We start from the raw sequence: 23,265 nt of genomic DNA on the forward strand, positions 1-23,265 counted from the left end.
AAAGATGTAAATTATGCTGAGAGAGTTCTAAAGATGTGGCAATTAACTTCTGCTAGATTGCAAAGGGAAAGAAAAACGGTACATTTCACAAAGCAGCTGACGTTGGAATCTATGAAAATCATCTCTACGCTTCAAACATTCAGTTCCAAGGGAATCTTTTCTGCCTTCCCCACTGGCAGTCACCATAGTGTTGGTAACTTTCCTGTGTCACATTTCAGTCCACTTGTGTCCTAACACACAGTGTGTGTTTATCTTCCTTACAAGACCGTGGGCTCCCTGAGGACAACATCCACATATCACCTAACGATGTGTTTTCATAATCCCATTACAGGATCTTATATAACCCATGGCTTAAAAAATAGTTGTTTCCTGAACTAAATCAAACTGGAGTTTCTTAGGGCATCATTAAGGAAAACAGCAATGTCAGCTTCATACGATTCCAGAACAGTGATTGTTCCTAGACAGTAACACTTGCAAGCAGGCAGTTGTGAGTTCAATCCCTGGTACCGATAAAAAAAAAAAGGGAATCAAAAGTAGCTCACATCTTCTGGACTTCCAGAAGAAGCAGCACCTACAAGTAAGAGTACACCAGGTCAGTTTCTTGGTGGTTTTGGGATTAAACTGTACACATAATTGCTAAAATAAGATGCAGGATGCAGACAATGACTTCAGGCAGCTAAATGCCATACAAACTAAAGAAGTGACTGTGACTAGCTAGCAGAGACACATATGGCCACCCCAAACATCTTTAGCAACAATAACAAAGAAAGAAGAGTAAAAAGAGCCACATGGAGAAACAAACACAAGATTGAGAGAACTCAAAATTATTCAGGTCCAATAACCCCGTGATCCTCTAGGGGGCACAGGATCCTGATTTAAACCAAGCTTCCCAAACACTAGGCCAAGCAGCTGGAGAAAAGAGCACTCACAGCGGGGGCCCCGGAGAGAAGAGATCTTTGGTTCTCTGTATGTATCCTGCAGATTGACCTAAACATCTCTGTTTCCCTTTGTAGAAACTTAACTGGAGAAATAAGGAATATTTTTATTAAATATAAAGTGCTTTAATTTTAGAAACCAAAATGTTGTTTCTCACCTTGCTTTTGTACAGGATCAAAAATGTGCACCCAACTCAAACATGCCCAAAACTGGATTTATTTATTGCCTGTAAGTAACTTTATCTAAAGTCTCAGTCTCCAACCTGCTAGCGGATGCATTGAGAAGAGGAATGGAAAGGAGGAGAGTGCATAGGTAATGAGGAAGAGTTTAACCAGAGATTGTTTTTAAAGTGCGAGTCTAAGGAAATCAACAAAAAGCCCTACAGCGTCATAGGCTAACTATAGCTGGAAGCCCAATCAGAGCCAGTGCTGGGAGTAAAGAGAGCTATTTGGAGAAAGGCCACATGGGGGCTTTAGCTTTTCACAAAAATGTACAGTAAACCATAGCAACATGCAGGAAGACTCCAGGGAAACCATACTTTGGCCCGATTCTCCCACCTTTCCATTTCCTGCCCTAACTTTTTTCTGTTAGTCAAATGCAATGAAAAGCCAGAGAGCAAGCATGTATGTACGAAAACTCATAGGTCAGTCTCCCTGAGTGGCAAAGAACCAAATATGAAACCAGAGGGCCAGGCAGGCACATTATCTCAGCATCCATTCTTGTCTTGGATCAAGTGAAAATATAGCACCCAAAATAGGAAACAGCGTATCATCAACTACTATATAATTAAATGCGGTCGTATTCGAATCTGAACACTAAAATACACTATTCTTCATATAAGAGAACGGAAGAAGAAAGGACAACTAACAAAAGTATATTGATATACTTCTGCTTTTACAGCTGTTCACAAACCCTAATAATCACAGATTGCTCCTCTCTCCACCATTCCATTTTCACTTCGCCCTCTGCCAGCACCTCAGTGAGAATATCTTTCATAGTGACTTAAACCCTCCTTCCTGTAGAAAAGAAAAGCTGATGATGCTGCCTCTCTGGAGTTGATGCAATTATCCATTAATGAGACCACTGGCAAAGGGATATTGCAAGGTGATCCCTGAAATGCCTTGGTCCTCTTACAATCCATCCACCTAACCCCACAATGTAGCAATGGGGGGCCCAGATCAGTCTTTTCAGCCTTCTCCACCTTGCTGTCCAACAAAGAACATTTCTTTAGAGCAGATTGTTTGGTTGGTTGGTTGCTTGCTTGCTTACGCTTTGTTGAGACAGAGTCAACCTCTGTAGTTCAGGCTGGTCTTGACGCCACTCTGTAGCCCAGGCTGGTATCAAACTTGCTGCAGTCCATCTTAGGCTCCTGGGAGGTGGGATTACAGCATACAAAATCACACCCAGTCAAAAGCAGATTTTAAAGAGAAATTCAGTGACTACAGTCTCCTCAGAGATAATAAGACTTTGGTCTTTAACTCTTACTATCCTCTCATTCCCCTCATTTAATTTAAGTGTATTTACTCTAATTTTAAACTCCTAACCTCCTTCAGAATAAAAGCAAATCTCAGTCTTTTCAATTCATATACAGAGCACTACATTCTACCATATAATAAACTATAGATGAAAAATCACAACTAAATTCCTTTTCCAATTTAGTGAATATGAGCCACACATAACTTTTGATTGACAGACAACCCACACCCATTACTATGTGAATATCACAGTAATGGTCACAGATCAGCTTTCTTTGGTGACATTTCTTCACTTTGTTTATAGACTCTTGCCTGACCTGGCAACAGGCCTTCAACAGAAGCTACTGCTATCTTAACAAAATGAGCCACATCCACTATTCCTGGTGTTTATTCCCCTTCAGTGGCTTCTCATCAGTTTTAGAACAAAACCCAGTCCAGTTCAGCTTTCCCCTATTCACCATGGCCCACTCTCAATCCCTTTGTTCTTTCTAGAACATGTCAAATTTGCCCCATCTCACCGTTTATCTCTTGCCATATTCCCAGACAGTCATATGGCTCATGCTCTCACTCTGCTCAGCCATTTCCTCCTCCAAAAGCCTTCCCTGATCTCCTATCTAACATAATTTCTCATGTCCTTGTGTTTCTTCACAGCACTACTCAGTGTGTGACATCATTACAGGTACAATAGAATATAAGTTCGGTGAAGTGAGGGAATTTGGGATGTTCAAAAGCAAACTCATGGTTTAAAGTTAGCACCCAATAAGCACACACTGAAAACTAAGTGCATGGGCAAAGCAGGTAATTGACAGGGATACACAGTAATGAAACCTGAATGTGGTGATGGGATGGAATTCATGGAGGAGATCTGAGGAAACAATTTGATAGGATGATCAGGCAGGTCTTTCAAAGACAGGAACATTTGAACAGCAATCTGAATGAAGAGAAGGAATGACCTCAGAGCCTTGGAGGGAAGATTGCTCTGGACATAGGGAACAGAGGATGAAAGCCTCCTAGGCAGAAGCAAGACTGATGTGGGTCAGGACCATCCCGGAGGCTGTGTGGCTGAAGCAGAGAGGAGGAGATGAGGATGGTACAAAATGAAATGAGAAAAGGGCAGGGACCATGAGACCTTGAAATTTTGTTCTCCATGTGAAGGTAAGCCACTGGGAAAACAGGAGAGTGTCCAATGTAATGGCCTTAGTTTTTGTGTGCTTGTTTTGTTTTTGTTTTTGTTTGGTTGTGCTTTGTTTTTAGTTTTCTTGAACAATTGGATTGAAAATAAACAGCAGGAGGATGTTTAGAGACTAATTAAGACAATTCAGTAAAAAGATAATAGAGGCTTAGGGAAAATTTTGCCTTTGAGAGAATGAGAAGACTCAGCCACTGTTTTGGAGTTAAAAGCAGAGGGGATTTCCCACACATTTAATGTGCAGAGTTGGGGAAAAAGAAACCAAGGCTGACTCTAGCTGTTTCTGAAATTTATCTGGAATCCTAGAAAGGTTTGATAACTCTCCTGGAAAAACTTTCCAATTTTAGAGATACATATTCCTAAAGTTATGACTCAGATTTTAAAAGATTTCCAAAAACAAATATAAGGTAAAATTTTGTTCATACCATTGCTCTGGTACCGATTTGAAAGAGGAGAGGAGAAGGTCTCAAATATCTTATGGCAGAAACAATTGTAGTTCTAAGTCTCCTAAGATACTCAGTATGAGTATCTTACCTAATTCAGCATCAGACCCACAAGTATTGACTCCACGTTGCCAAAGTGATCCACAGTTAACCCGCAGGCTCTTCCTGTGCTCTGTCTCCCCACCAGGCTTGATTCGATCCTGCCAGAATGGTGAAACCACTTGGGAGTGTCTTGGGGAATAAAGTCCTGACTCCACCTTCTTTAGAAAGAGAAAACCTTAGGCATTTTGCTTCTGCCATGTGATATGGACTTTGACTTTCTATGAAAACTTACAATTTCTTTAAACCTTGTCCCCCGAAGTACAGCTTTAAATGCAAGTACCATTTCTACATTCTTCTAGACAGAAATAGGCCAAAGTTTATCTTTACCTCCACTGTCTCTGTACCAATGTGCATATTTAAAAGATGTACAGCTTTCCCTCTTGTGTATTTCACAATACATTGCCCATTTTCAGCTATACGAGTTGTCTACAGAACTAAACTACACTCATAGGAAAAGCTCTTCAAACAGTCAGATTCCCTGTTCCTTTATTGCCTTGTTTATAAGGAAACTGAAGAATGCCTTACCTAATAACTTTCATTTACAACTAAAAAATGTACTTGCTACAAAAATGGCTACATATATTTCTCCTAAGTAACTTTACTTGCTAATTTTTCTACAGCCTGCCAACAATGTAGATAGGTTTTTAACCAATGTCCTGCCTTTTTCCTTCAGAATTATATGAATAATTAACATAATACATCTATTTAGGCATCACAGCAGAGAGCCTTGAAAGCAGACCTTCCTCGACCTTAGAAAATGCTTCTCAACCTATCTTTGATCTGGTTTTCTCATCTGTGAAATGCGGACACATGAAACTCAATATTCTATCTCAATAACATAGAAGTAGGACCAACAAATTTGTACTCTCAGTTTTGGAGCTTTGTTGGATGTTCAGTTGGCTCATTGCATTTAAGCTTGCGGCACCACCTTACATGATGGTGCAGAAAGCTGACAAAGCAAAGTTGCTCGTCTCTTACTGGGGATATAAAAATAAGGGAGAATGGAAGAGGCTAAGGTCTCACTATCCCCTTTATGTCACACTCCCAAAAATCACTGATTTAGCTTGTCAGTAGTTGTCCCTCCAAAGCTTCATGCGATCATAGGTGAAGCTTCTCAGAGTTGGCTGGATCTAGGGTGTGTGATGCTAGGATTAAGAGTGTGTGACGACTAAATTAGTCCACTGATTGGTTTGGTATTCTACTGGAACAGGATAATGGGGAGCCCCAAACATGATATGAGTGCTACCTGCTCTAAGGAAGGATATGAAGCCTGCATTGAATATAAGGGGCAGAAAGAGTGGGTTGCTGTTGGCATTTGATTCATTGTACTCCATTGCTTTTTGGCTTTTTGTTCGCCATGAACTGTTTCTCCTCTGCCGTGCCCCTGTGCTGTGTCACCCTGCCTTGAAGCCAGACAAACAGGACCTGAAATCTCTGGAAACTGTGAACTACAATAAACCTTCCCTCCTTAATTTACAGGTGTTGGATATTTTTTTTCAGCAGTGAGAAAAGTGCCCAAGATAGTGGGCACTCCCACTAGAGCTCAAATCCTAGTAGCTCCTCTGCCTCCCAGTAGCATTGGCCTTGAGACATCGACAGTAACACTTGGGCTTTGGGGGCCATTTCAGATCAAAACTTCCTCTGTATGACACAGATAGCTACCTCATCTTCTGGAATCAAGCTTATAAAGTCAAGAGAATGATTGTGAGATGATGATGGCATTGATGATATTGAGCAAGACAAATCACAAAGCTAGAAATCTTATAATGCACATGTGTTTATTGACCTCAAATGAACATTATATTTCCATAATTATTATCATAAATATTAATATTGGCATATACTCACATAGCAATATGAATAATAGCTCTATAAATAAACCCATATTAATAAAATGGAATAAATAAAATGCATACTTATAATAATAAATAAAGTTGTAAACATAAAATATTGATTATGGAAATGAAGTTAAGATTTTTTTCTAAAGGAATGACAAATAATGTTTTGTGGAAAGAGATAATTACTTTAAAATTTTTTTTTGTATAAAACACCAGTTAACCATTAAATATTATCAGTGAACCTCTATGTTTACAAGGTTTACCTTCTGGTATTATGGAAAAAGCAAATTTGGATTCTTTTTCTTTGTGTGAAATTCATCCAAAAATTGAGCTTGCCTTCCCATTTTCATTTAGTAAAAAAATCCTTTTGACATTCTTATTTTTAACAGATGAGAAGGGTTCCTTCATTTTCCAGCTTTACTCTTTGGGACACAGGAATTTTTCAGGGCCATAAACAGCAAATCCACCTCGCCAATTGCTTTGATCTCTCCACTCTCTCCAAGCTGTGAAAATAAGAACACAGATGTATCTGAGTCTTTACGCTTTGTCTTTTAAAAATGAGCAAGTTAGTGAAAGGAAGCATGAATTAATTGCTGAAGACAGAAACCAGGAAATAACTTTTACAAAAGATTAATGATACTTAATTAGAAAACTATAAACTATATGATTTGCCGAAGTCCTTAATATCGTGACTCTCTAGACTGAGAAGACACCAACAGGCATGGTATATTAATGTCACGTTAGCTATTGATAGGTGTGTTAATTAGTTGACAATGTATGCAAAGTCAAAGCATCATATTATGACTAAAAAATTATCTAACTCTTGCTGGTCACTAAAAATAAATAACAGTGGAGTGGAAGGAAAATGAGGCAGAGAGCTGCCCTTTCCTAATCAGACCAAACTGATTGCGTCTGTGTTAGCATCAGGGAATCCTGAATTTCTCCCCGCAGTGTGGCAGGCCAGGCCACATCACCCACCACTGTCCGTGGCCAGTTATTGACAACAACTTAACTCAGAAGCCTGAATCAAAGCCACACATATTACCTTGCATTTGGGATTTTCCTGTTCCTACTTTCAGGACAAAGAAGAGGACCAAAAGCAAGTTTTCACATTGTGAGAAAAATGACAGCTATGCTCTTTTTAGGTGTTTAAATGAGTGACTTCCAGGCCTACTTCCTAATGCCCTTCTTTCATCCTCCTCCCAAGCAGAGATGAAGCTCTCAAACTCAATGGGAGAAAACGCAAATCAAGTCCAAACTGCTGTCATACTAAATTCATTTACCCTATGAAACTGGCTCTGGATTATTCTATTAGTATTTTCTCTGCATTTATACTTTCTCTTCCTACTTTCCTCCTTCATTCCTCTCCATATTTATTTTGACTTTTGAAAAGATAGCAGTTTATATCTCAAAAACTCGAAAGACAAAATAAGAATTTCATAACACGTCCTGTTTTCCCACCTTCCATGCATGCTATGACAGCCTGTCCTATGCTTTCACCTCCTCTGACAGAGAATCTGCACCTCCCACAACTGGCCGGTTGTTCCAGACAGCTCTGACCACTTGTTCCCACCTTGAACTTTCTCTAAAGAGCATTCCTTGCTCACGTCTGTTTTTTGTTTGTTTACTTGGTTATTTTTGGGGAGCTACAGGAAAAAGCAAAATTACTCTTGCACGTGGAAACCCATTGTCAAAATGAAAGCTAAGGGATTAAAGGGAAAAAAGTTTCTTTTCCCACACAAATCTGATATACTATGAGATTATTCTCTTTCACCCTTCACTGTTCTAAAGATGACACAATAAGCTGACATCAGAGATCTTTTAAAATCAGAAGTACAAAGGAGTTCTTATCTCTGGCATGCTAACATTCAGCTCTCTGTGTCTAGGTAGTAGCTCTACAAGAGGATGCATTTCTGCAGTGAAAAACTACAAAGCCTACAGTAATCAAAGAAGAGTAGCCATGTTCATTACATTATGCTCAGGAACACTTATCAAAATTAAGAAAGTAAAGGGAGAATTGAGGCTACGGGCATAAAGTGAGAATTCCATCAACTAGACAGAGCCTTCCTATCAGTCAGTATTCAGTTACCTGGCAGGCAAATACGATCACTGTCTCTGGCCCCACTGCTGCCACTACTCTAGGTTGAGGATGACTCATAGTTGCTAATTGAACCTGCTACTGCTGTTCTTCTCCCCCATAGGCCACAGAATGGTACCATTCACTGCAGATATGTGCAGTCACCCTCAGACATAAGAGCTCATGGGGATTTGTTGAGGAAGGAAGAAGGACACATTGTAGAAAAGAAGGTGAAAAAGATGAGGAAGAAAATAAGAGTTCCTGGTTCTGACCTCCATTTCACTATGATAAATCCATGACTAATAATTTCACTCTGCTGACAACCGTAGAAAAGAAATTCATCGTTGTCTCCTTCTGATTTTAAATTGAAATCAGTAATTACTAGGTATTGTATTATAAAAAGGAGTATCATGGACCCACTATTCCACAAGTTTATCTTATACAAAATACCAACATTTTCAATACTATTCTACGTTGACTTTTTCCAGTTTTAGAATATCTAAATATAGTTTGACAAATCGCTTAAACAGAATTTTAACCCAGATATGTTTCCACTTATGAGCAAGTGTTTTTTCAAATTATACAGGTCAATATGAATCTGAAATTCCTCAAAGAATTACCAACGCAAAATCTAACACAGGGCACCTGCATTTCAGCCCTGGCTCTGCCACCAGAAGGAAAAAGAAGTCAATCCCCTACTGATAGAAATATTGCAAATATTTGTCAGTATTACCTTTTTCACTGTGTCCTTCAGCTGTTGCACATTCCTCTGGATATGCTGGTTGTCACCGCTGATATGCTACAATATGAAAGAAAAAGTAAGTCTTTTGGTTTTGTGGATGCATTAGCAACCCCAGCCTCATCTGAAACACATGACAATGCACCTGGAGTGGAAGCTTTCAGTAAACTCACCCACGATGACCTAGATTCCACTAGTGACCTAGATTATCTCAGAAACCAAAATCCAGACACTACAAAGAGCCTTGCGCTCTTCAAATCTGGGAAATCCTACTGAGGTTCAAATCAATGGCAAGAATCAAATAGATAATGCCAATTCTGGCAGAAGTAAATCACTAATCTTACCATGCCAAAATTGTGTGCTGAGAACAAGAAATGTCTCCAAACTGCAAAATATTTTATGTGGAATGGTACCGATTGCTGGGTCACCTTCTCTGCCCACTCTACTCCAAAATTCTTCATAGTTTTCAGCATTCAGAGGCACTGAGTTCTCATGCTTCCCATTACATAGAAAGCAGAGTAATCTTTTTCCACCTACCATGACTAGCCCTTCCCATTCCTCTCTTTCTTTCCTACACTCTATGTTTACTCTTCCCTCCGATCAACTAAAAAAAAATAATCCTACATCAAAACATTTTGCATTATGGCCCAAGGATGTTGTTCATCATATGCAACCTCACTTCCTTGCTCTCCACAAAGAAAACCATATCTCTGACAGACACCTACCACGACTATAAACACAAAATGTGCCTCAGTTAGTGAAAAAGTGAAGACTCAGCTATTCCAAATGAATCATGAAAACAGTGCTCCTGAGGCCTTTATTACACCCAACATAAGGACCAAGCAGAAGGGCCAAGGAGTTGACTGAATGGTCTCTAAATGGGAGAAGCAGGGAGGTCTCACACAGGATGGATGTGACCTAAAAGAAGGACTTACACATAGGCTGAGCTTTCTGCTGAGGTCAGCCAGGAAGGGCACCACCTGCTCCATGTAGGGCTGAAATCGATCTGATTGGGGGAGCAGCACTTCTTCAAGAGTGAAGTTCAGCACCTGTTTCATCAGATAGCAGCGATCTCTAATCTGCAAGGGAATGGAAGAAGCAGGTGTCACACTGTGGGATACCCAGAGACCCTTCCACCATTACAGATAACCAGTGACCTGCTCAGAACAATAGCTTACATTGACTCCTTGGAACAGTTTGTCCCCAATGAGACGGACATCTGTGTTGTTATCCTCAAGGCTGGCCTGCAAAAGAGAACACTAACTGCCTGGACATAGAAGCAAGAGAAGAGAACCCTGTATGTGCCTTCTCCTCTTTCCAGAGCAACCTCAGAATAAGTTAAGCCAGAATTCACATACGTGCATGAGTTCACATCATTGTACAGAAGAATAAAGGATAAATTAATACTGTAATTTAATGACCACTAAGAGGCTCTTCTGGAAAACCTCAATATGTGTTCTGAAGGCAGAAACCAAAAGAAATCTGATAAAAATGAAATCCTCAAAGTGATTTTGGAGAGATGCAGAGAATTATCTGTGGACATAAATGATGGGTTCCTAAAGAGCTCAGAATGCACCAAAGAAAATTTTAAGAGCTACTTAGCTCCCAAGTAGAGAAGAGAACAAGCAAGATTGAGAAGAGCACCTCCTTGGCGAGCATGAAGGTATAGTTGGTGATGTAGGGCTCCTGGAAGTTGTGGAGCCTGCAGTGGGCGCCCACAGGCACGCCTGCTCCTCCCTGCAGTGCCAGGGCAATAAGAAGGACACAGCTGGCAGCCACAGTCCCCATCAGGGAAGAGCTCGCAGATTTCTGCAGGGCAGCCATTGCAGACAACTTGAAGTGAGTGACCGACAGCTGGGAAGGACAACCTGGTAGCAAGAGAACAAGAGAGAAAGCCAACATCACTCAAGCAGGTTCACACCAAACGGACCCATTGCTCGGGTTGCTGAACTACTCACCTGAGTCGGTGATTCTGCTTGTGATGGGGTGGTAGACGCGGCCGCTTTTATAGCCCTCGGGACCTCAAGCTTTTTGTGTTGTGAAAATTATGACATCAGCAATTATCTAATTTCCAGTACTGGCTTCTGAGAACTACCTAACCACCACAGGAGCCCACAAAACACCACCTCCTGTCTCTCCCACCTTGAGATGCGAGTGTTTCCCTGATACGTCACTATTAGGAGCCAGAAAGTGTCTTGGCCAGTAAGTCCCAGAAATTTTCTACACCCTACATATTTTTCAAAGAAAACAAATGCTCTGCCTTAGTCAACTCCAGATTTACTTCATTATTCTTTGATCTTCTCTGGTAACTGAGTCAGCATGTTGGCCACAGACACATTTTCCTACCGGCTTGATAGACTCCTGTCTGCTTAGAGTGACCAGAAACAGAGGTCTCCTGTCATGTCCACTGCTTCCCAGTAACACCCATTGACACCTTGGAGAGCATTCTAAAATTTTAAGTAATTTTATCTCACATTCTAATCTGAATATGAATATTGAATCCCAAACTACATTTGTGTTTTTAAAATGACCCTGGTGGCTACTCTAGGAGCTGTTTTTTTCCCATTCAGATTCTAAGTGATCATAGTAAGTGTATATAGTTGTGAATATAAAATTTTAATTATGGAAGTGTGACCAATGTCAGATTAAGGTTAGAGCTACGAATACTAAGTAAACTAATCACCATTCTCAATATATATTTTTAGTACAACAATATCTTTTGAATGGTAATTCATTTTGAAATTTTATCTATACTAATTTTAAGTAACATTCAAATACCAAAAGACCAGTTCCACACAATCTTATAATTTCATTTATTATCTATGTGGACATCCAGTAAAGAGAAGCTGAGAATACAGTGATTTCTTATTGATTTTAAATATTTAAAAAATATATTGGTTCCCAATTAAATACTAAAACTAGACTGGAAAACTTCCCTAGAAGTGAGAGAAGAGAGCCAGTGTAACTGTCAAAATGCTCGTCACCACTGCCAGTGTGAATTAGCACAAAATAGTTTCCGCAGATTTTTTCCACTTAATTAATTAAAATCTGGATTCCAACAATTGTAAAATCTTGACCATAGGAGAGTTGACACAGAACTGAGAGAGGTCCCTAACCAAAGATTTAGAATAGTATGAGGACACTGACCATTTGAGGAGACCTTAGAAGAAAGGAAAAGTGGAAAAGAAAACTGTTTGATCCCATAGATTTTTGGAATCAAAACATGTGAAACTGTAAAGCAGCATAGGATAGTGGTTTTCCGCAAATGAGGCAGGAGATTGTGGATATACGGATCATAGAATACACAATTTCACAAAAGGAAAAATTACCTTCAAGAAATCTGTCAACAGTACTGAACAACAATATATTATGGATATAAATTTCTCAAAGCATAAATATTGTATCCCGTTAACAAAATTATGTGGGGGCTGGGGATTTAGCTCAGTGGCGTAAGCGCCTGCCTTGCAAGCAGGCAGTTGTGAGTTCGATCCCCGGTACCAATAAAAATGAAAAAGACAAAAAAAAAATTATGTGAAGACATGTTAATTTGCTTGATATAACATATATATATATATATACATATATATGTATTACACACCATAAACATACACATTTATTTTCAATTAAAAGTAAAATAAAATCCTTCTAAATTTAAACAAAGTAAAACAAATCCCTGGACCTCTTTGAAATGCTTCAAACACTTGTTTAAAGTTTTTCACGATCCCAAAAGAGATGAAGAAGCTCATTCTTTTCTGCTTTTCTGTTGTATGGTAATTTTTGTCTAAGTTATACAGAGCTCAGCATAATAATGTTAACACTAGATTTCAACTATTTGGTGAGTTAAATAGGCTTTTGCTAGCTTGTCTGAGAAACTGATGAGGATACGGAACTCGGCATCCATGGGAAAACACATTTTGACATGGCTGAATTACATGTATGTGAGGGAAGTCTCTATCTCTTCACCTTGAAGCTCCAGCACTTACAAAAGTGGTACAATATTAGGAAAGGTAGAGTAGCAATGTATTGGATGAACAAATAGATTTGTGCATTTCAATAATTTACTACCTTTGGGACCAGAGAGGTGATCTGGGAACTCCCTTAACAGTACTTCTAAACCTGGGGTTTGATCTGCTCCTACTTAACAACTTCAGTAGTGAATACATAACTGTGAAAATAAAAATAAAATGCCAGAAAATTGCAACATACTCCTTCATAGCAGCAATATATCTCTCATCTATTACATCCCCAGTAGAGCAACCATTAATCAGAATGTGTTAATGAATCCAAGATCTTACGTTTTCATGAGCTTGACTGGATCTCACTAACATGAAAATCTCTGGAGCTATCTGTACATTTCAACAGTTATAGCAACAGTCTCAAAACTATTTGGTATTAGACAAGAATATAAAGTACTACTGCTCCTGTGAAAAGAGATTCCAGAGACATGTGATAAATTCAGGTCTGCTTCCTTGTGAATGTTTAAGTCTCCTCCAAAGCTGAACCCCTTGAAGCACTGCCCCAGCACCACACTCCCAGACTGCACCCAAGGCTGATCTTCTCACAGAGGCTGCTTTGGCTGAAAAGCACTGGCTGATTCTTCACTTGGACCTATACTTGCCTAATGAGTTATTAAAAGCAATGTAAATCTTAGCATCTCTTCCTTAATTTTGTGTTTGTTGCCTCCATTATCTTACCTTGGGGCTAGACTTCTGCCCAGCTCTGCACATAGGCATATTCATCACTTAAGGAATGTCTTTCTAAAAATGAGTGGTTCATAGTGAAATTAGTCCTAGGTTTACATAACCTTCTTTTGAAGTCTTGTAATGTCTCCAATGTTTTGTTTTTATTGGTTTTGTTCTTTACTGTTTTGTTCAATTTTATTATAACTGATGATATAGGCAATTCTTTTTAAGATAGCAAGAGGCATAAAGGTAACCATTGTTGATCACCTTGTATTCTGTTTTTACATCATGTACTATGACCATCCTTTTGATTTGACTCTGTTTTATTATGTCACATTTGGTTTTATTCTCTTCCAAAAAAAAGTAATAAGAACTGTGGGAGTAATAAAACTCAAAATGTGTAATTGTCATTATACAAAAGAGGAAAAGAAAGTGCTCTAAAGGAGGATATAACTGCATGTATATTTAAGCGTATGAGATAGATAATCATATTACTGAGTTTTTGTTGGATCATTGAACAGAACTGTTTGCAGTCTCATTGTTTGAATGTCCACTTTATATGCTTTAATTTTATCACTTGAACAACTTTTTCTAAGATGACAATATGTAATCTATTAACTAGTGATAATTACTGTTTATTTTTTTGAAATTCTGTGTAACTTGTACCCTTTTTTTGTTTTTTTTTTCTTTTTCTCCTTAAATAAAAAATTTTTTAAAATGTTCCTGGCACCTAATTCATTTCCAAATTCATTGCCTGATACTTGGAAAACCACAAATGGAATACATTCCCAAAATATAAATTTTTATAGGAAAAAGCTGTTTTTTGTTTCTTAGGTAACAAGGTTTATATTCTTCAAACTTCTCAGCCCAGTATATATGACCATTTTTCCTTAGAAGTGTGTGTGTGTGTGTGTGTGTGTGTGTGTGTGTGTGTGTGCATGCATGCATGCATATGCGCACCCACAATTTTCCCTCCCCACCAAACACCTATCATATCCCTACATGTGCCAAAGATCATGGCTCTCCTATGCATATCTTTAGTATGTAGTTTTGAATATATACGCAATCTATACAAGGTAGTATTAAGTGCTTTTAAATTATTGTGCTTCATAGACAATATCTGCTTAGATTTCCACACAGCGCTATGTTCTTGCGATATATGTACAGTCTGGATCCTATGTGTAGCCGTTGGTTCTACTCTGCACTTCAGACAGTGACCACATTTTATACATCCCTTTTCTTCTTGATCGGCCCCTAACGGTCTCCTAAAATGGTCCTCTAAACAGACAACACCAAGCAACGTGATTCAAGTGCTTTTCACGGTATTTCTTGAGAATTTTTTAGAATATTTACCCACAAGTAGATACACAGATTATGAAGATAAATTTATGCATTTTTTCTGAGTACTACCAGATTGTTTTGTGAAAAGACACTATGAATCTACTCACTCATGTAAATGGACCGAGTTTTCTGTTTGCACTACCATAGATGGCATTATACAGTTTTAATTTAGCTGTTAGTGATTAAAAATTTTGTCTCATTATTATTTCAACTTACATTTTTTGCCATATATCATAGCTACTTGTAGCCACTTTTTAACAAATTGACAACTTTCACTCGTTTTTCATCTTTCTAAGGGATTTTGCTCTTTTGTTGTTCTTGTTGATTTGTAAGGATTCCCTGTAGTTTTTAGATATCACTCCCCATTTTCATCAAGATATAACAAACTCTTTCCCAAATTTGTGTTCTATCTACTGCCTTTGCTATTACCTTTGTATTTGTTGCATAGAAAATTAATTTGCATGTCATCTAAATCATTATCTTTGTTTTCTACTTTTGAAGACTTTTAAAAACCTCCCTTCCTTCATCACAAGGATATACTTATAATTCACCTTCCATTTATTCTTTGATTTTATTTTTCATAATTTTTTAACATATGGATGGAAGATAGACTATAGTTTTGTAATTCTTCAAATGGTGAGTCAGTAGTCCCAATAGCGTCTGAGAGGATGAGACTTGTATCACGTGGGAACTTCTCTCATATAAATGTTACTGTTTTTGAGTTCTCCATTTTGTTCTATTGGTTTATTTGCTTTTGTCTTTGAGTTTTGGACCTCACTCCTTAATATTTTATTAAGGAAAAGCACAGGCAATGTGTTTCAAAATGTTCTCCCTGGGGTGTTGGGAATTCAGTTTAATTCCTTGTTACTTTGTAAGGAAAACATATGTTGAGCTGTGGGTAGTCACTCTCAGCTTGGTATGAATGATACCCAAAAGGCTTGAGAAAGAGACTTCTGGTTTCTCATACCCAGAGAGAGAACTGAAGAATAAATGCTTATTTTCCAGCTCAGTAGCAGGAAGGAGAGGTACCAGCAAAAACAAAAAATAAACCTCAGAGGTCAGGTTTCCAAACATGAACTTTATTTATTTCTCAGTTCTGCTCTAAGCTGCCCCTGATGGAACTCAGAGCAACTCTTTCCCATGCCCTGCTCCCTCCACTATACCCTGCCCACAAAGACACTTGTCAACCATGGTCACTCTTCCCTTCTGCCCGAGAACTGACCTTGCCCTGTAGTACTGCACCTTATCTTAAAAGAGAAACTCTTCCCATGGAAATGTCTCATAGTGTAATTGACTCTATTTTGAGCTCTAAGAATATGGGGTAGAGATCAGTTCAAAAGATGAAGAAAGTTATGCAAATTTCATACTACCCTGGCACAAACAGAATTTAGCATTTGTTTCCTGAAATATATCTTTTAGCATTATCTTAGAAGTCCACAGGTTCATCCCACTCTCTCTTCTCATTAACTATTTTGGCTAATAAATAGGTGCAACAAATTATAACTCATACTTGCTTGAGCTGCCAGAGACTCAAAGGCATAGATCATTACGTCAGTGAATATTTTGCGTCAGTGAATATTTTACCTCAGTCTTCTAACCAGTTTCAGATTATTAAAGCTTCTCACACTCATTTTACATGATCTACATATATTTAAAACCCTACTTTTAAAAATTCCTATTTAGCTATTCTTAGTGGTACGGATCTCTAATCCCAGCACTAGGAAGGCTGATACCATAGGATCACCATCAGTTCAAAACCAGCCTGAATTACATAGTCAGCTCAAGGCCAACCTGAACTACAAAGAGAGACTCTGTATCAGTAAAATAAAATAGAATAAAATAAAATATCAAGTTAAAAACCCACATTTAAAACTCTTTGTGTCCTAGAGTACTTTTTAAGAACATTCCAGTCTTTGATAGGAAAATTACAGGCCCAGCACACTAACTTCCTATATTCTGATGACTGTGTTGAACTTTTAAAACTATGAATAATCAAGCATCATTCCAATTCTGAGATGATTTGGTTTCAAAATATCACAGATGTCAATCCTCAGAAAAGGCCCTTTTTCACTTTTCTTTGTCACTGTGCTAATTCAAAGGCTATGTATGTTCTGCAAAGTAGATAAATACCAAAAATTTGGGTTACTTAAACCAGCTGTCATTGTGCTAGAGAGCAATGTTCTAAGTTTTAAGAGAAGTATAATTGTACTAATTCTGCTGTTATTTTCAAATTTTTACAACCCAATAAACTAAACTAAAAATATTTCATTCTATACAATATCTACTTTATTGCTTTCAAAATATTTTTGCAAGAAGGGTTTCTTGAACCCTCATTTAGTTATTTCTTTGAAGACACACACACAGTAGCTAACTGTGTATTATATGAACACAGGTTCCATTGAAGGCAGCAACAAGAAGATGAGTCCCCCAAGAAGTCCTGGGCTGCCTCTGGCAGCACAAGGCAGGAACAAGTCCTTGGCAGAAGGGAAGGAGAGGCTCACAGACTCTGCCTCCACTGGCTGACTTCAGGCCTGGACACTCCAGTTGTTGCTCCTGCTCTGGCCTCTGGAGACTCCTGTGCTCCAGGGTGTCTGAGCCATGAGGTGTCTCCACCACTGCACACACTTTGAGTGCATGAGAGTGGAGAGATTCCAGGAGGCTCAGGCTGCCAGAGGAGCATCCTGCCTTCCCTGTGCTGAGGGCAAGCCTTGCCCCAGTGGCTTTCTCCCCACAGCAGGCAGGAGGAAATGCTGGCATTGTTTTTGTCCCTGTGCCCCTCTACCACCTCCCACAGTGGCATACAAGAACCACCTCCACACTGTGAGTCCGTCCCTGCAAGCTGCCCACGTTACCAAGCCAAGAAGGGCCTGGCTATCCCAGGAAAGCTCTCCTTGAGCTATACCATGTATTTGAATTTTTTTTTTTTAGATTTTTATTTAAGGAGAAAAGAAAAAAAAACAGAAAAAGGGTACAAGTTATACAGAATTTCAGAAAAATAAACAGTAGGAAATCTCTAGTTAATAGATAGAACAGTTCTGTTCAATGATCCAGCAAAACTTAGTAATATGGTTATCTATCTTATACACTTAAATATACATACAGTTATATCCTTTAGAGCACTTTCTTTTCCTCTCTTTTGTACAATGATAATTACACATTTTGGGTTTTATTACTCCCACAGTTCTTATTACTTTTTTTTTGAAGAGAGTAAAACCAAATGTGACATAACAGAATAGCATCAGTCAAATCAAAAGGATGGCCATAGTACATGATGTAAAAGCAAAATACAAGGTGATCAACAATGGTTAACATAATGCCTCTTGCTATCTTAAAAAGAATTGCCTATATCATCAGTTATAATAAAATTGAACAAAATAGTAAAGAGTAAAACCAAAACATTGGAGACATTACAAGACTTTAAAAGAAGATAATAGTCAACCAGAATGAGCGTCACAATGAATCTTATTGTCTTCACAGTTGTTGCCTATACTTTCAAACTTGGTATTATCAAGCAAAGCAGAATAGGGGAAAATCAGTCAAAACAAGATAGTAAGGGCAATACAAGGTTTCAAATCAAGTTAAAAGGAAATCAAAGTGGGTTACTATAATATATATCCTGCTATTTTTAATTTACTTTTCCCTTAAAAAGATAAAAATAAAAAAATAAATAATTAAAAAAATGAGATTGAGATAAAAGAGGGCATAACAACAAAACAGCACAGGTCAAAACATAACCATTTAAGCAAAACAGTGTTTCACCATAAGATATGCTGACATAAAAATAGTTACCATAGTGTCTCTTTCCTTGAAATCTTTGAGTGTAACTTTGTATACTGTAGCATCAAACATATCAAGACAATGTAAAACCATTCAAGAGAATGACAGTATTACAGGGTATTTAGAACCAACTAACAGAAAATGAACAATGTTTTCTGTATAATCTCCCTGTCTATAAAAGTTTTTGTTTATGTTATCACATATAATAAAATCCAATAAGATACAACCTGTTAAAACCAATAGAGACAGAAGAACAAAAGCTTGACAGGACTTCAAAACAAAATGATATTAAACCAGCACTAGCTATTATGATGTCTTGTTTTCTCCAAAATGGCTGTTCCTACCATACAACCTTCTCTGCCTCATTTCTGTTGAGCTCTTTTTCTGTCGTTTGTTGTCAGTTTGTCTTCTTCATTTCGCTTTCTGCTCTGTTCATTGTGGCCTCTTTGCCACTGTTTCTGGAACCTTGGTATTTTCCTTTTGTACAATATCCTGCAGTATTCTCTGTAGAGTTGAATTGGTGGTTGCAAATTCCCCTAGTTCCTCTTTATCCTGGAAGCACCTTGTTTTTCCATCAATTTCTAGGGACAGTTGTGCAGGATATATCAATCTTGGCTGGAGGGTATTATCTTTCAAAGCTTGAATTATTTCCCCCCACACTCTTCATGATTTAATGTTTTGTGCCGAGAAGTCTGCTGTAATTCTGATGGGTGTTCCCTTGTAAGTGAGCTGTTTCTTGTCTCTAACGGCTTTTAATATTCTGTTCTTATATTGGATTTCTGAAATTTTGATTATTACATGCCTGGGTGTAGCTCTGTTTGGGTTGTAGGTGGCTGGGGTCCTGTATGCTTCATACATCTGTGTATCTTTACCTTTTGCTAAATTAGGGGAATTCTCTTGGATTATTTATGTGAATAGCTTTTGTAGTTCATTTGTTTGTGTCCCTACTTCTTCTTTTATGTTCTTAATTCTTAAGTTATAGATCCTCTTATCATCTGCTAGCCTTTGTATTATTGCTGTTTGTTTTCTTGTTATTTTTAAAAGTTTTTCATTTCATGCTCCCACATTACAAATTTGCCCTCCAGTTCAGATAATCTATCCTTAGTTTCTTTCAAGCTGTTATCCCAGCTTTCAATAGAGTTTTTAGTTTCCTGGTAATCTCTTTGAACCTGCTTCACATATTCTATGTTTTCTCTATTTTCTCCATCAAACAATTTTCCCCTTTTTTTCTGTTCTTCCATTCCACCATCTGTTTTTTCTTAGGTGGTGCTTAGCATTTCTTTTACTATTCTACTTATATCTTGCTTTATTTAGTTAAATACTTCACTTTTGAACTCATCTATGAGGCTCCGGAGATATCACTTTATGTCTATTGCTGTGTCTGATATTGCATGTTTTCTGTCCCTCTTTGCATTTACCTTTCCTGGATCATTGTTCTCAGGATTGGGGACTGAGGACCCTTTCTTGTTGCTCCCTGTTCCCATACTTGTTGTTCCTTCCATACAAGCATATATAGGAGGCCCATTTTTTTCTTTGTCGGTTACAGTTTGTTTGAATCCACTGGCTAGGTGTTCCCACCCACTGCAGTGCACTAGGGAGACACAGACCTGGGCAGCTTTTGCTGGGCCCACCCCTCCAGGTCCATCAGCCTACTGAAGGCTTCACTGCTAGGGTGCACTGCCAGGTCCTGGACCTGGTTTGGGCTAGCCTACAGGGTCTTAGTCAGCAGCATCAACCAGACCAAGTGCTCTGCACCAATCCCGCTTGAGAGGGGAATATGTAACTAAAGTCACTGCAGCATTCTGATCTGGCTAGTCTGCCCTGTCCCAGGATATTCTTTGCTGGAGCCTCCTACTCTATGGAAGGGTCTCCTTTCCCCTCACTCACTGCAGGTTGATGCAGGGCTCCCTGCCAGTCCCACTCTCAACTCCGTTCACCAATTCCCACTCTCAGAGCTTTCACGCATCTCTCTCCCTGCCATGTGGATTGGACGCAACAGTGGCAGCAGGAAATTCAAATCGCAGCTTCCAGTGGCACGGGTTCCAGCTTCCATGATGAGATTTTATCTGTTCCTGTTATAGCACTGGGATTGCATTTCCTGTTGGTTTCTCTCAGCTTAGTTCTTTCCTGGATCAGCAGGGTATATCTCCCCTTGCTTAGGACTCCTCATACCGCACCATTCCTGGATTCTAAGCGGAGTATCTCAGAGAGCCTCCATAGCTGCTCTTATCTATCTGCCACGTTCTCCCAGAAGTCCATGTATTTGCATTCTTAAAGGCCAATTGTTGAACAATTTACTTAAAAGATGACTCAGGTTTAAGAAGGGCCGAATTAGCCTGTAATGTAGTAAAATTTCCTTGAATTGAGGAAGCAGAAACTGCTGCTTCTGGATCCCTTACCGTTAAGCATTGCTCCTTCTTTATCTAATTGAGCAAGATCAAAGGGCTTCAACTCTGTCAGGGTGGTTGCGGGCCAACTGTCTTGTTTCTTCTTGAGTCTTCATTTTAAAATAGTGCTTCCAGTCAAATCCTTTGTGATCCTTTTAACAAATCTATGACCGCTGAAGCACTTCCTGATGCAAATCCACAAAAGAAAGTAAATGCAAGACTCAAGCAGTCAACAACATTTCTACATATACCCATATACACCTATGGTTCTTAAGTCTCTGTGCCCCCCCATGTCTCTTAAGTGATAAAAGCACCACACATCTTTCCCTTTTGTTTCTTGAAGTATATTTCTCCTTTTCATTTCTCTTACACCTGCTTCTCTCTCTAGAGTCTCTTAAGCCTGTTCTTTGACTTCTCTTAAGCCTGTTTATTTTTCTCTGGTGTCTCTTAAGCCTATTTCTCTCTTTATCACTACTCGACCTGTTTTTGCACAAGTTTAACACCTGAAAATGTCATGATCAGTGTATTCAAGTGATGAATATTGATCACTACAAATGCACTTCTCCTCTCTTTTGTGCACCAAATGAGAAGTATCTCCTTGCACCATATTTTCTTGCCCTGTCCCTGTTTAACACCAATTGTTGCCTTCCTCTGCAGCTCTAGATGTTCTTGGGTGGTTGGAGAGGACTATGAGAGAATGAGAAGAATAAAGAAAGAGGATAAAGAAAAAGATGAAAGCTGAGGTCAAGAGACCATGTATTTCCCAATGGGAAGAAAAGAGCTGCTTAATCACTGTAGTGATGTTTATTAATACAAATAGCAAGATAAAGCCAGGTGATATACTTTTGCCCAGTATGCTATTGCTTGGATTGCCTTGGGGTTGGTGTTCTCTGGGCTGGAGCAACTTGATTGTCAGGGGAGCTCATCATTCTCCGAGCTGACTTGCTCCAGTCCTGCCCTTGTCATCAATCACCAGCTGTACGCACTCTTTACAGCTCCACCTCAATCTCTTTACTCTCTCCTCAACACACCAAATTTGCTCCATCTCAAGGTATGCCTCTTATTCTAATACCTGACAATTATATGGCTTGTGCTCTCACTCTGCTCAGCAATTTCCTCCTCCAAGTCCTTCCCTGATCTAACATAATCTCTCATGTCTTTGTGTTTCTTCACAGCACTTCTCACTGTGTGATATAATTACACATACAATAGAATATAAGTACCATGAAGTGAGGGAATTTGTGTAATGTTCAACAGCAAACTCATGGCTTAAAGTTAGCACCCAATAAGCACACATGGAAAACTAAATGATGGTCAATGCAGAAAAATAACAAGGCATACACACAATAAGGAAAACTCAGGGTGATAATGGGATGGAATGCATGCAGGAGAGGGGAGGAGACACCTGGATAGGATGATCAGGCAGGTCTTTCAAAGTCAGAACATTTGAGCAGCAATCTGAATGAAGGGAAGGAATGACCTCAGAGCTCTCAAGGGAAGATTGCACTGGACATAGGAAACAGAGGGTGCAAAGCCTCCTAGGCAGGATCAAGACTAATGTGGGTCAGAACCATGAAGGAGGCTGTGTGTCTGAAGCAGAGAGGAGGGGATGAAGATGACAGGAAATGAAGTGAGGAAAGGGCAGGTACCATGAAGAGAGCTTGAGATTTTGTTTGTTTGTTTGTTTTGGATATAGGGATTGAACTCTCAACCTTCTGCTTGCCAGGGAGGCACTTATAACACTGAACTGAATTCCTGGCCTTTGAGAGCTTGAGATTTGTTGTCTATATGAAATTAAGCCCCGTGTAAAACAGGAAACTGCCCAATGTAATGACGTTGGCATTTGTTTGCTTGTTTTGTTTTTGTTTTTGTTTACTTTAATTTGGTTTCTGGTTTACTTGGACTGTTACATTGAAAATAAACAGCAGGAAGATCTTTAGAGACTAATTAGGTCAATTCAGCAGAGAGACACATAGCAGTTTAGGGAGAATTTAGCCTTTGAGAGAATGAGAAGATTCAGTTATTCCCCAAAGCACAGCTTTTCAATGCAAATAGCATTTCTACATTCTTCTAGGCAGAACTAGACCAAACTTTATCTTTACCTCCACTGTCTCAGCTCTGTACCAATGTGCATATTTAAAAGATGTACAGCTTTCCCTCTTGTGTGTTTCACAATTATGTTCCCCATTTTTGGCTGTAAGAGTTATCTATCAAAACTAAACTACATTTATAGAAAAGACTTTTCAAACAGTCAAGTTACTGTCCCTATATTGCCTTGT

General features: G+C 38.8%; 1 protein-coding gene across 1 annotated transcript; it reads right to left on the reverse strand.

Moving 5' to 3' along the window:
* Positions 1-5,921: 5,921 nt before the first annotated feature.
* LOC100727425 (interleukin-22-like) lies at positions 5,922-10,664 on the reverse strand. The gene is made up of 5 exons (XM_003475938.2): positions 10,444-10,664; positions 9,978-10,043; positions 9,735-9,878; positions 8,794-8,859; positions 5,922-6,486 (listed from the first exon to the last, which is right to left on the reverse strand). The coding sequence occupies exons 1-5, from the start codon at positions 10,621-10,623 to the stop codon at positions 6,388-6,390; spliced, it is 555 nt and encodes a 184-aa protein (XP_003475986.2). The 5' UTR covers positions 10,624-10,664; the 3' UTR covers positions 5,922-6,387.
* Positions 10,665-23,265: the final 12,601 nt, after the last annotated feature.

Source organism: Cavia porcellus, unplaced genomic scaffold (genome assembly GCF_034190915.1).
Source record: "Cavia porcellus strain 051 isolate PalLab524CR breed Dunkin Hartley unplaced genomic scaffold, mCavPor4.1 scaffold_8, whole genome shotgun sequence".
In the NCBI taxonomy this organism is placed as follows: Eukaryota; Metazoa; Chordata; class Mammalia; order Rodentia; family Caviidae; genus Cavia; species Cavia porcellus.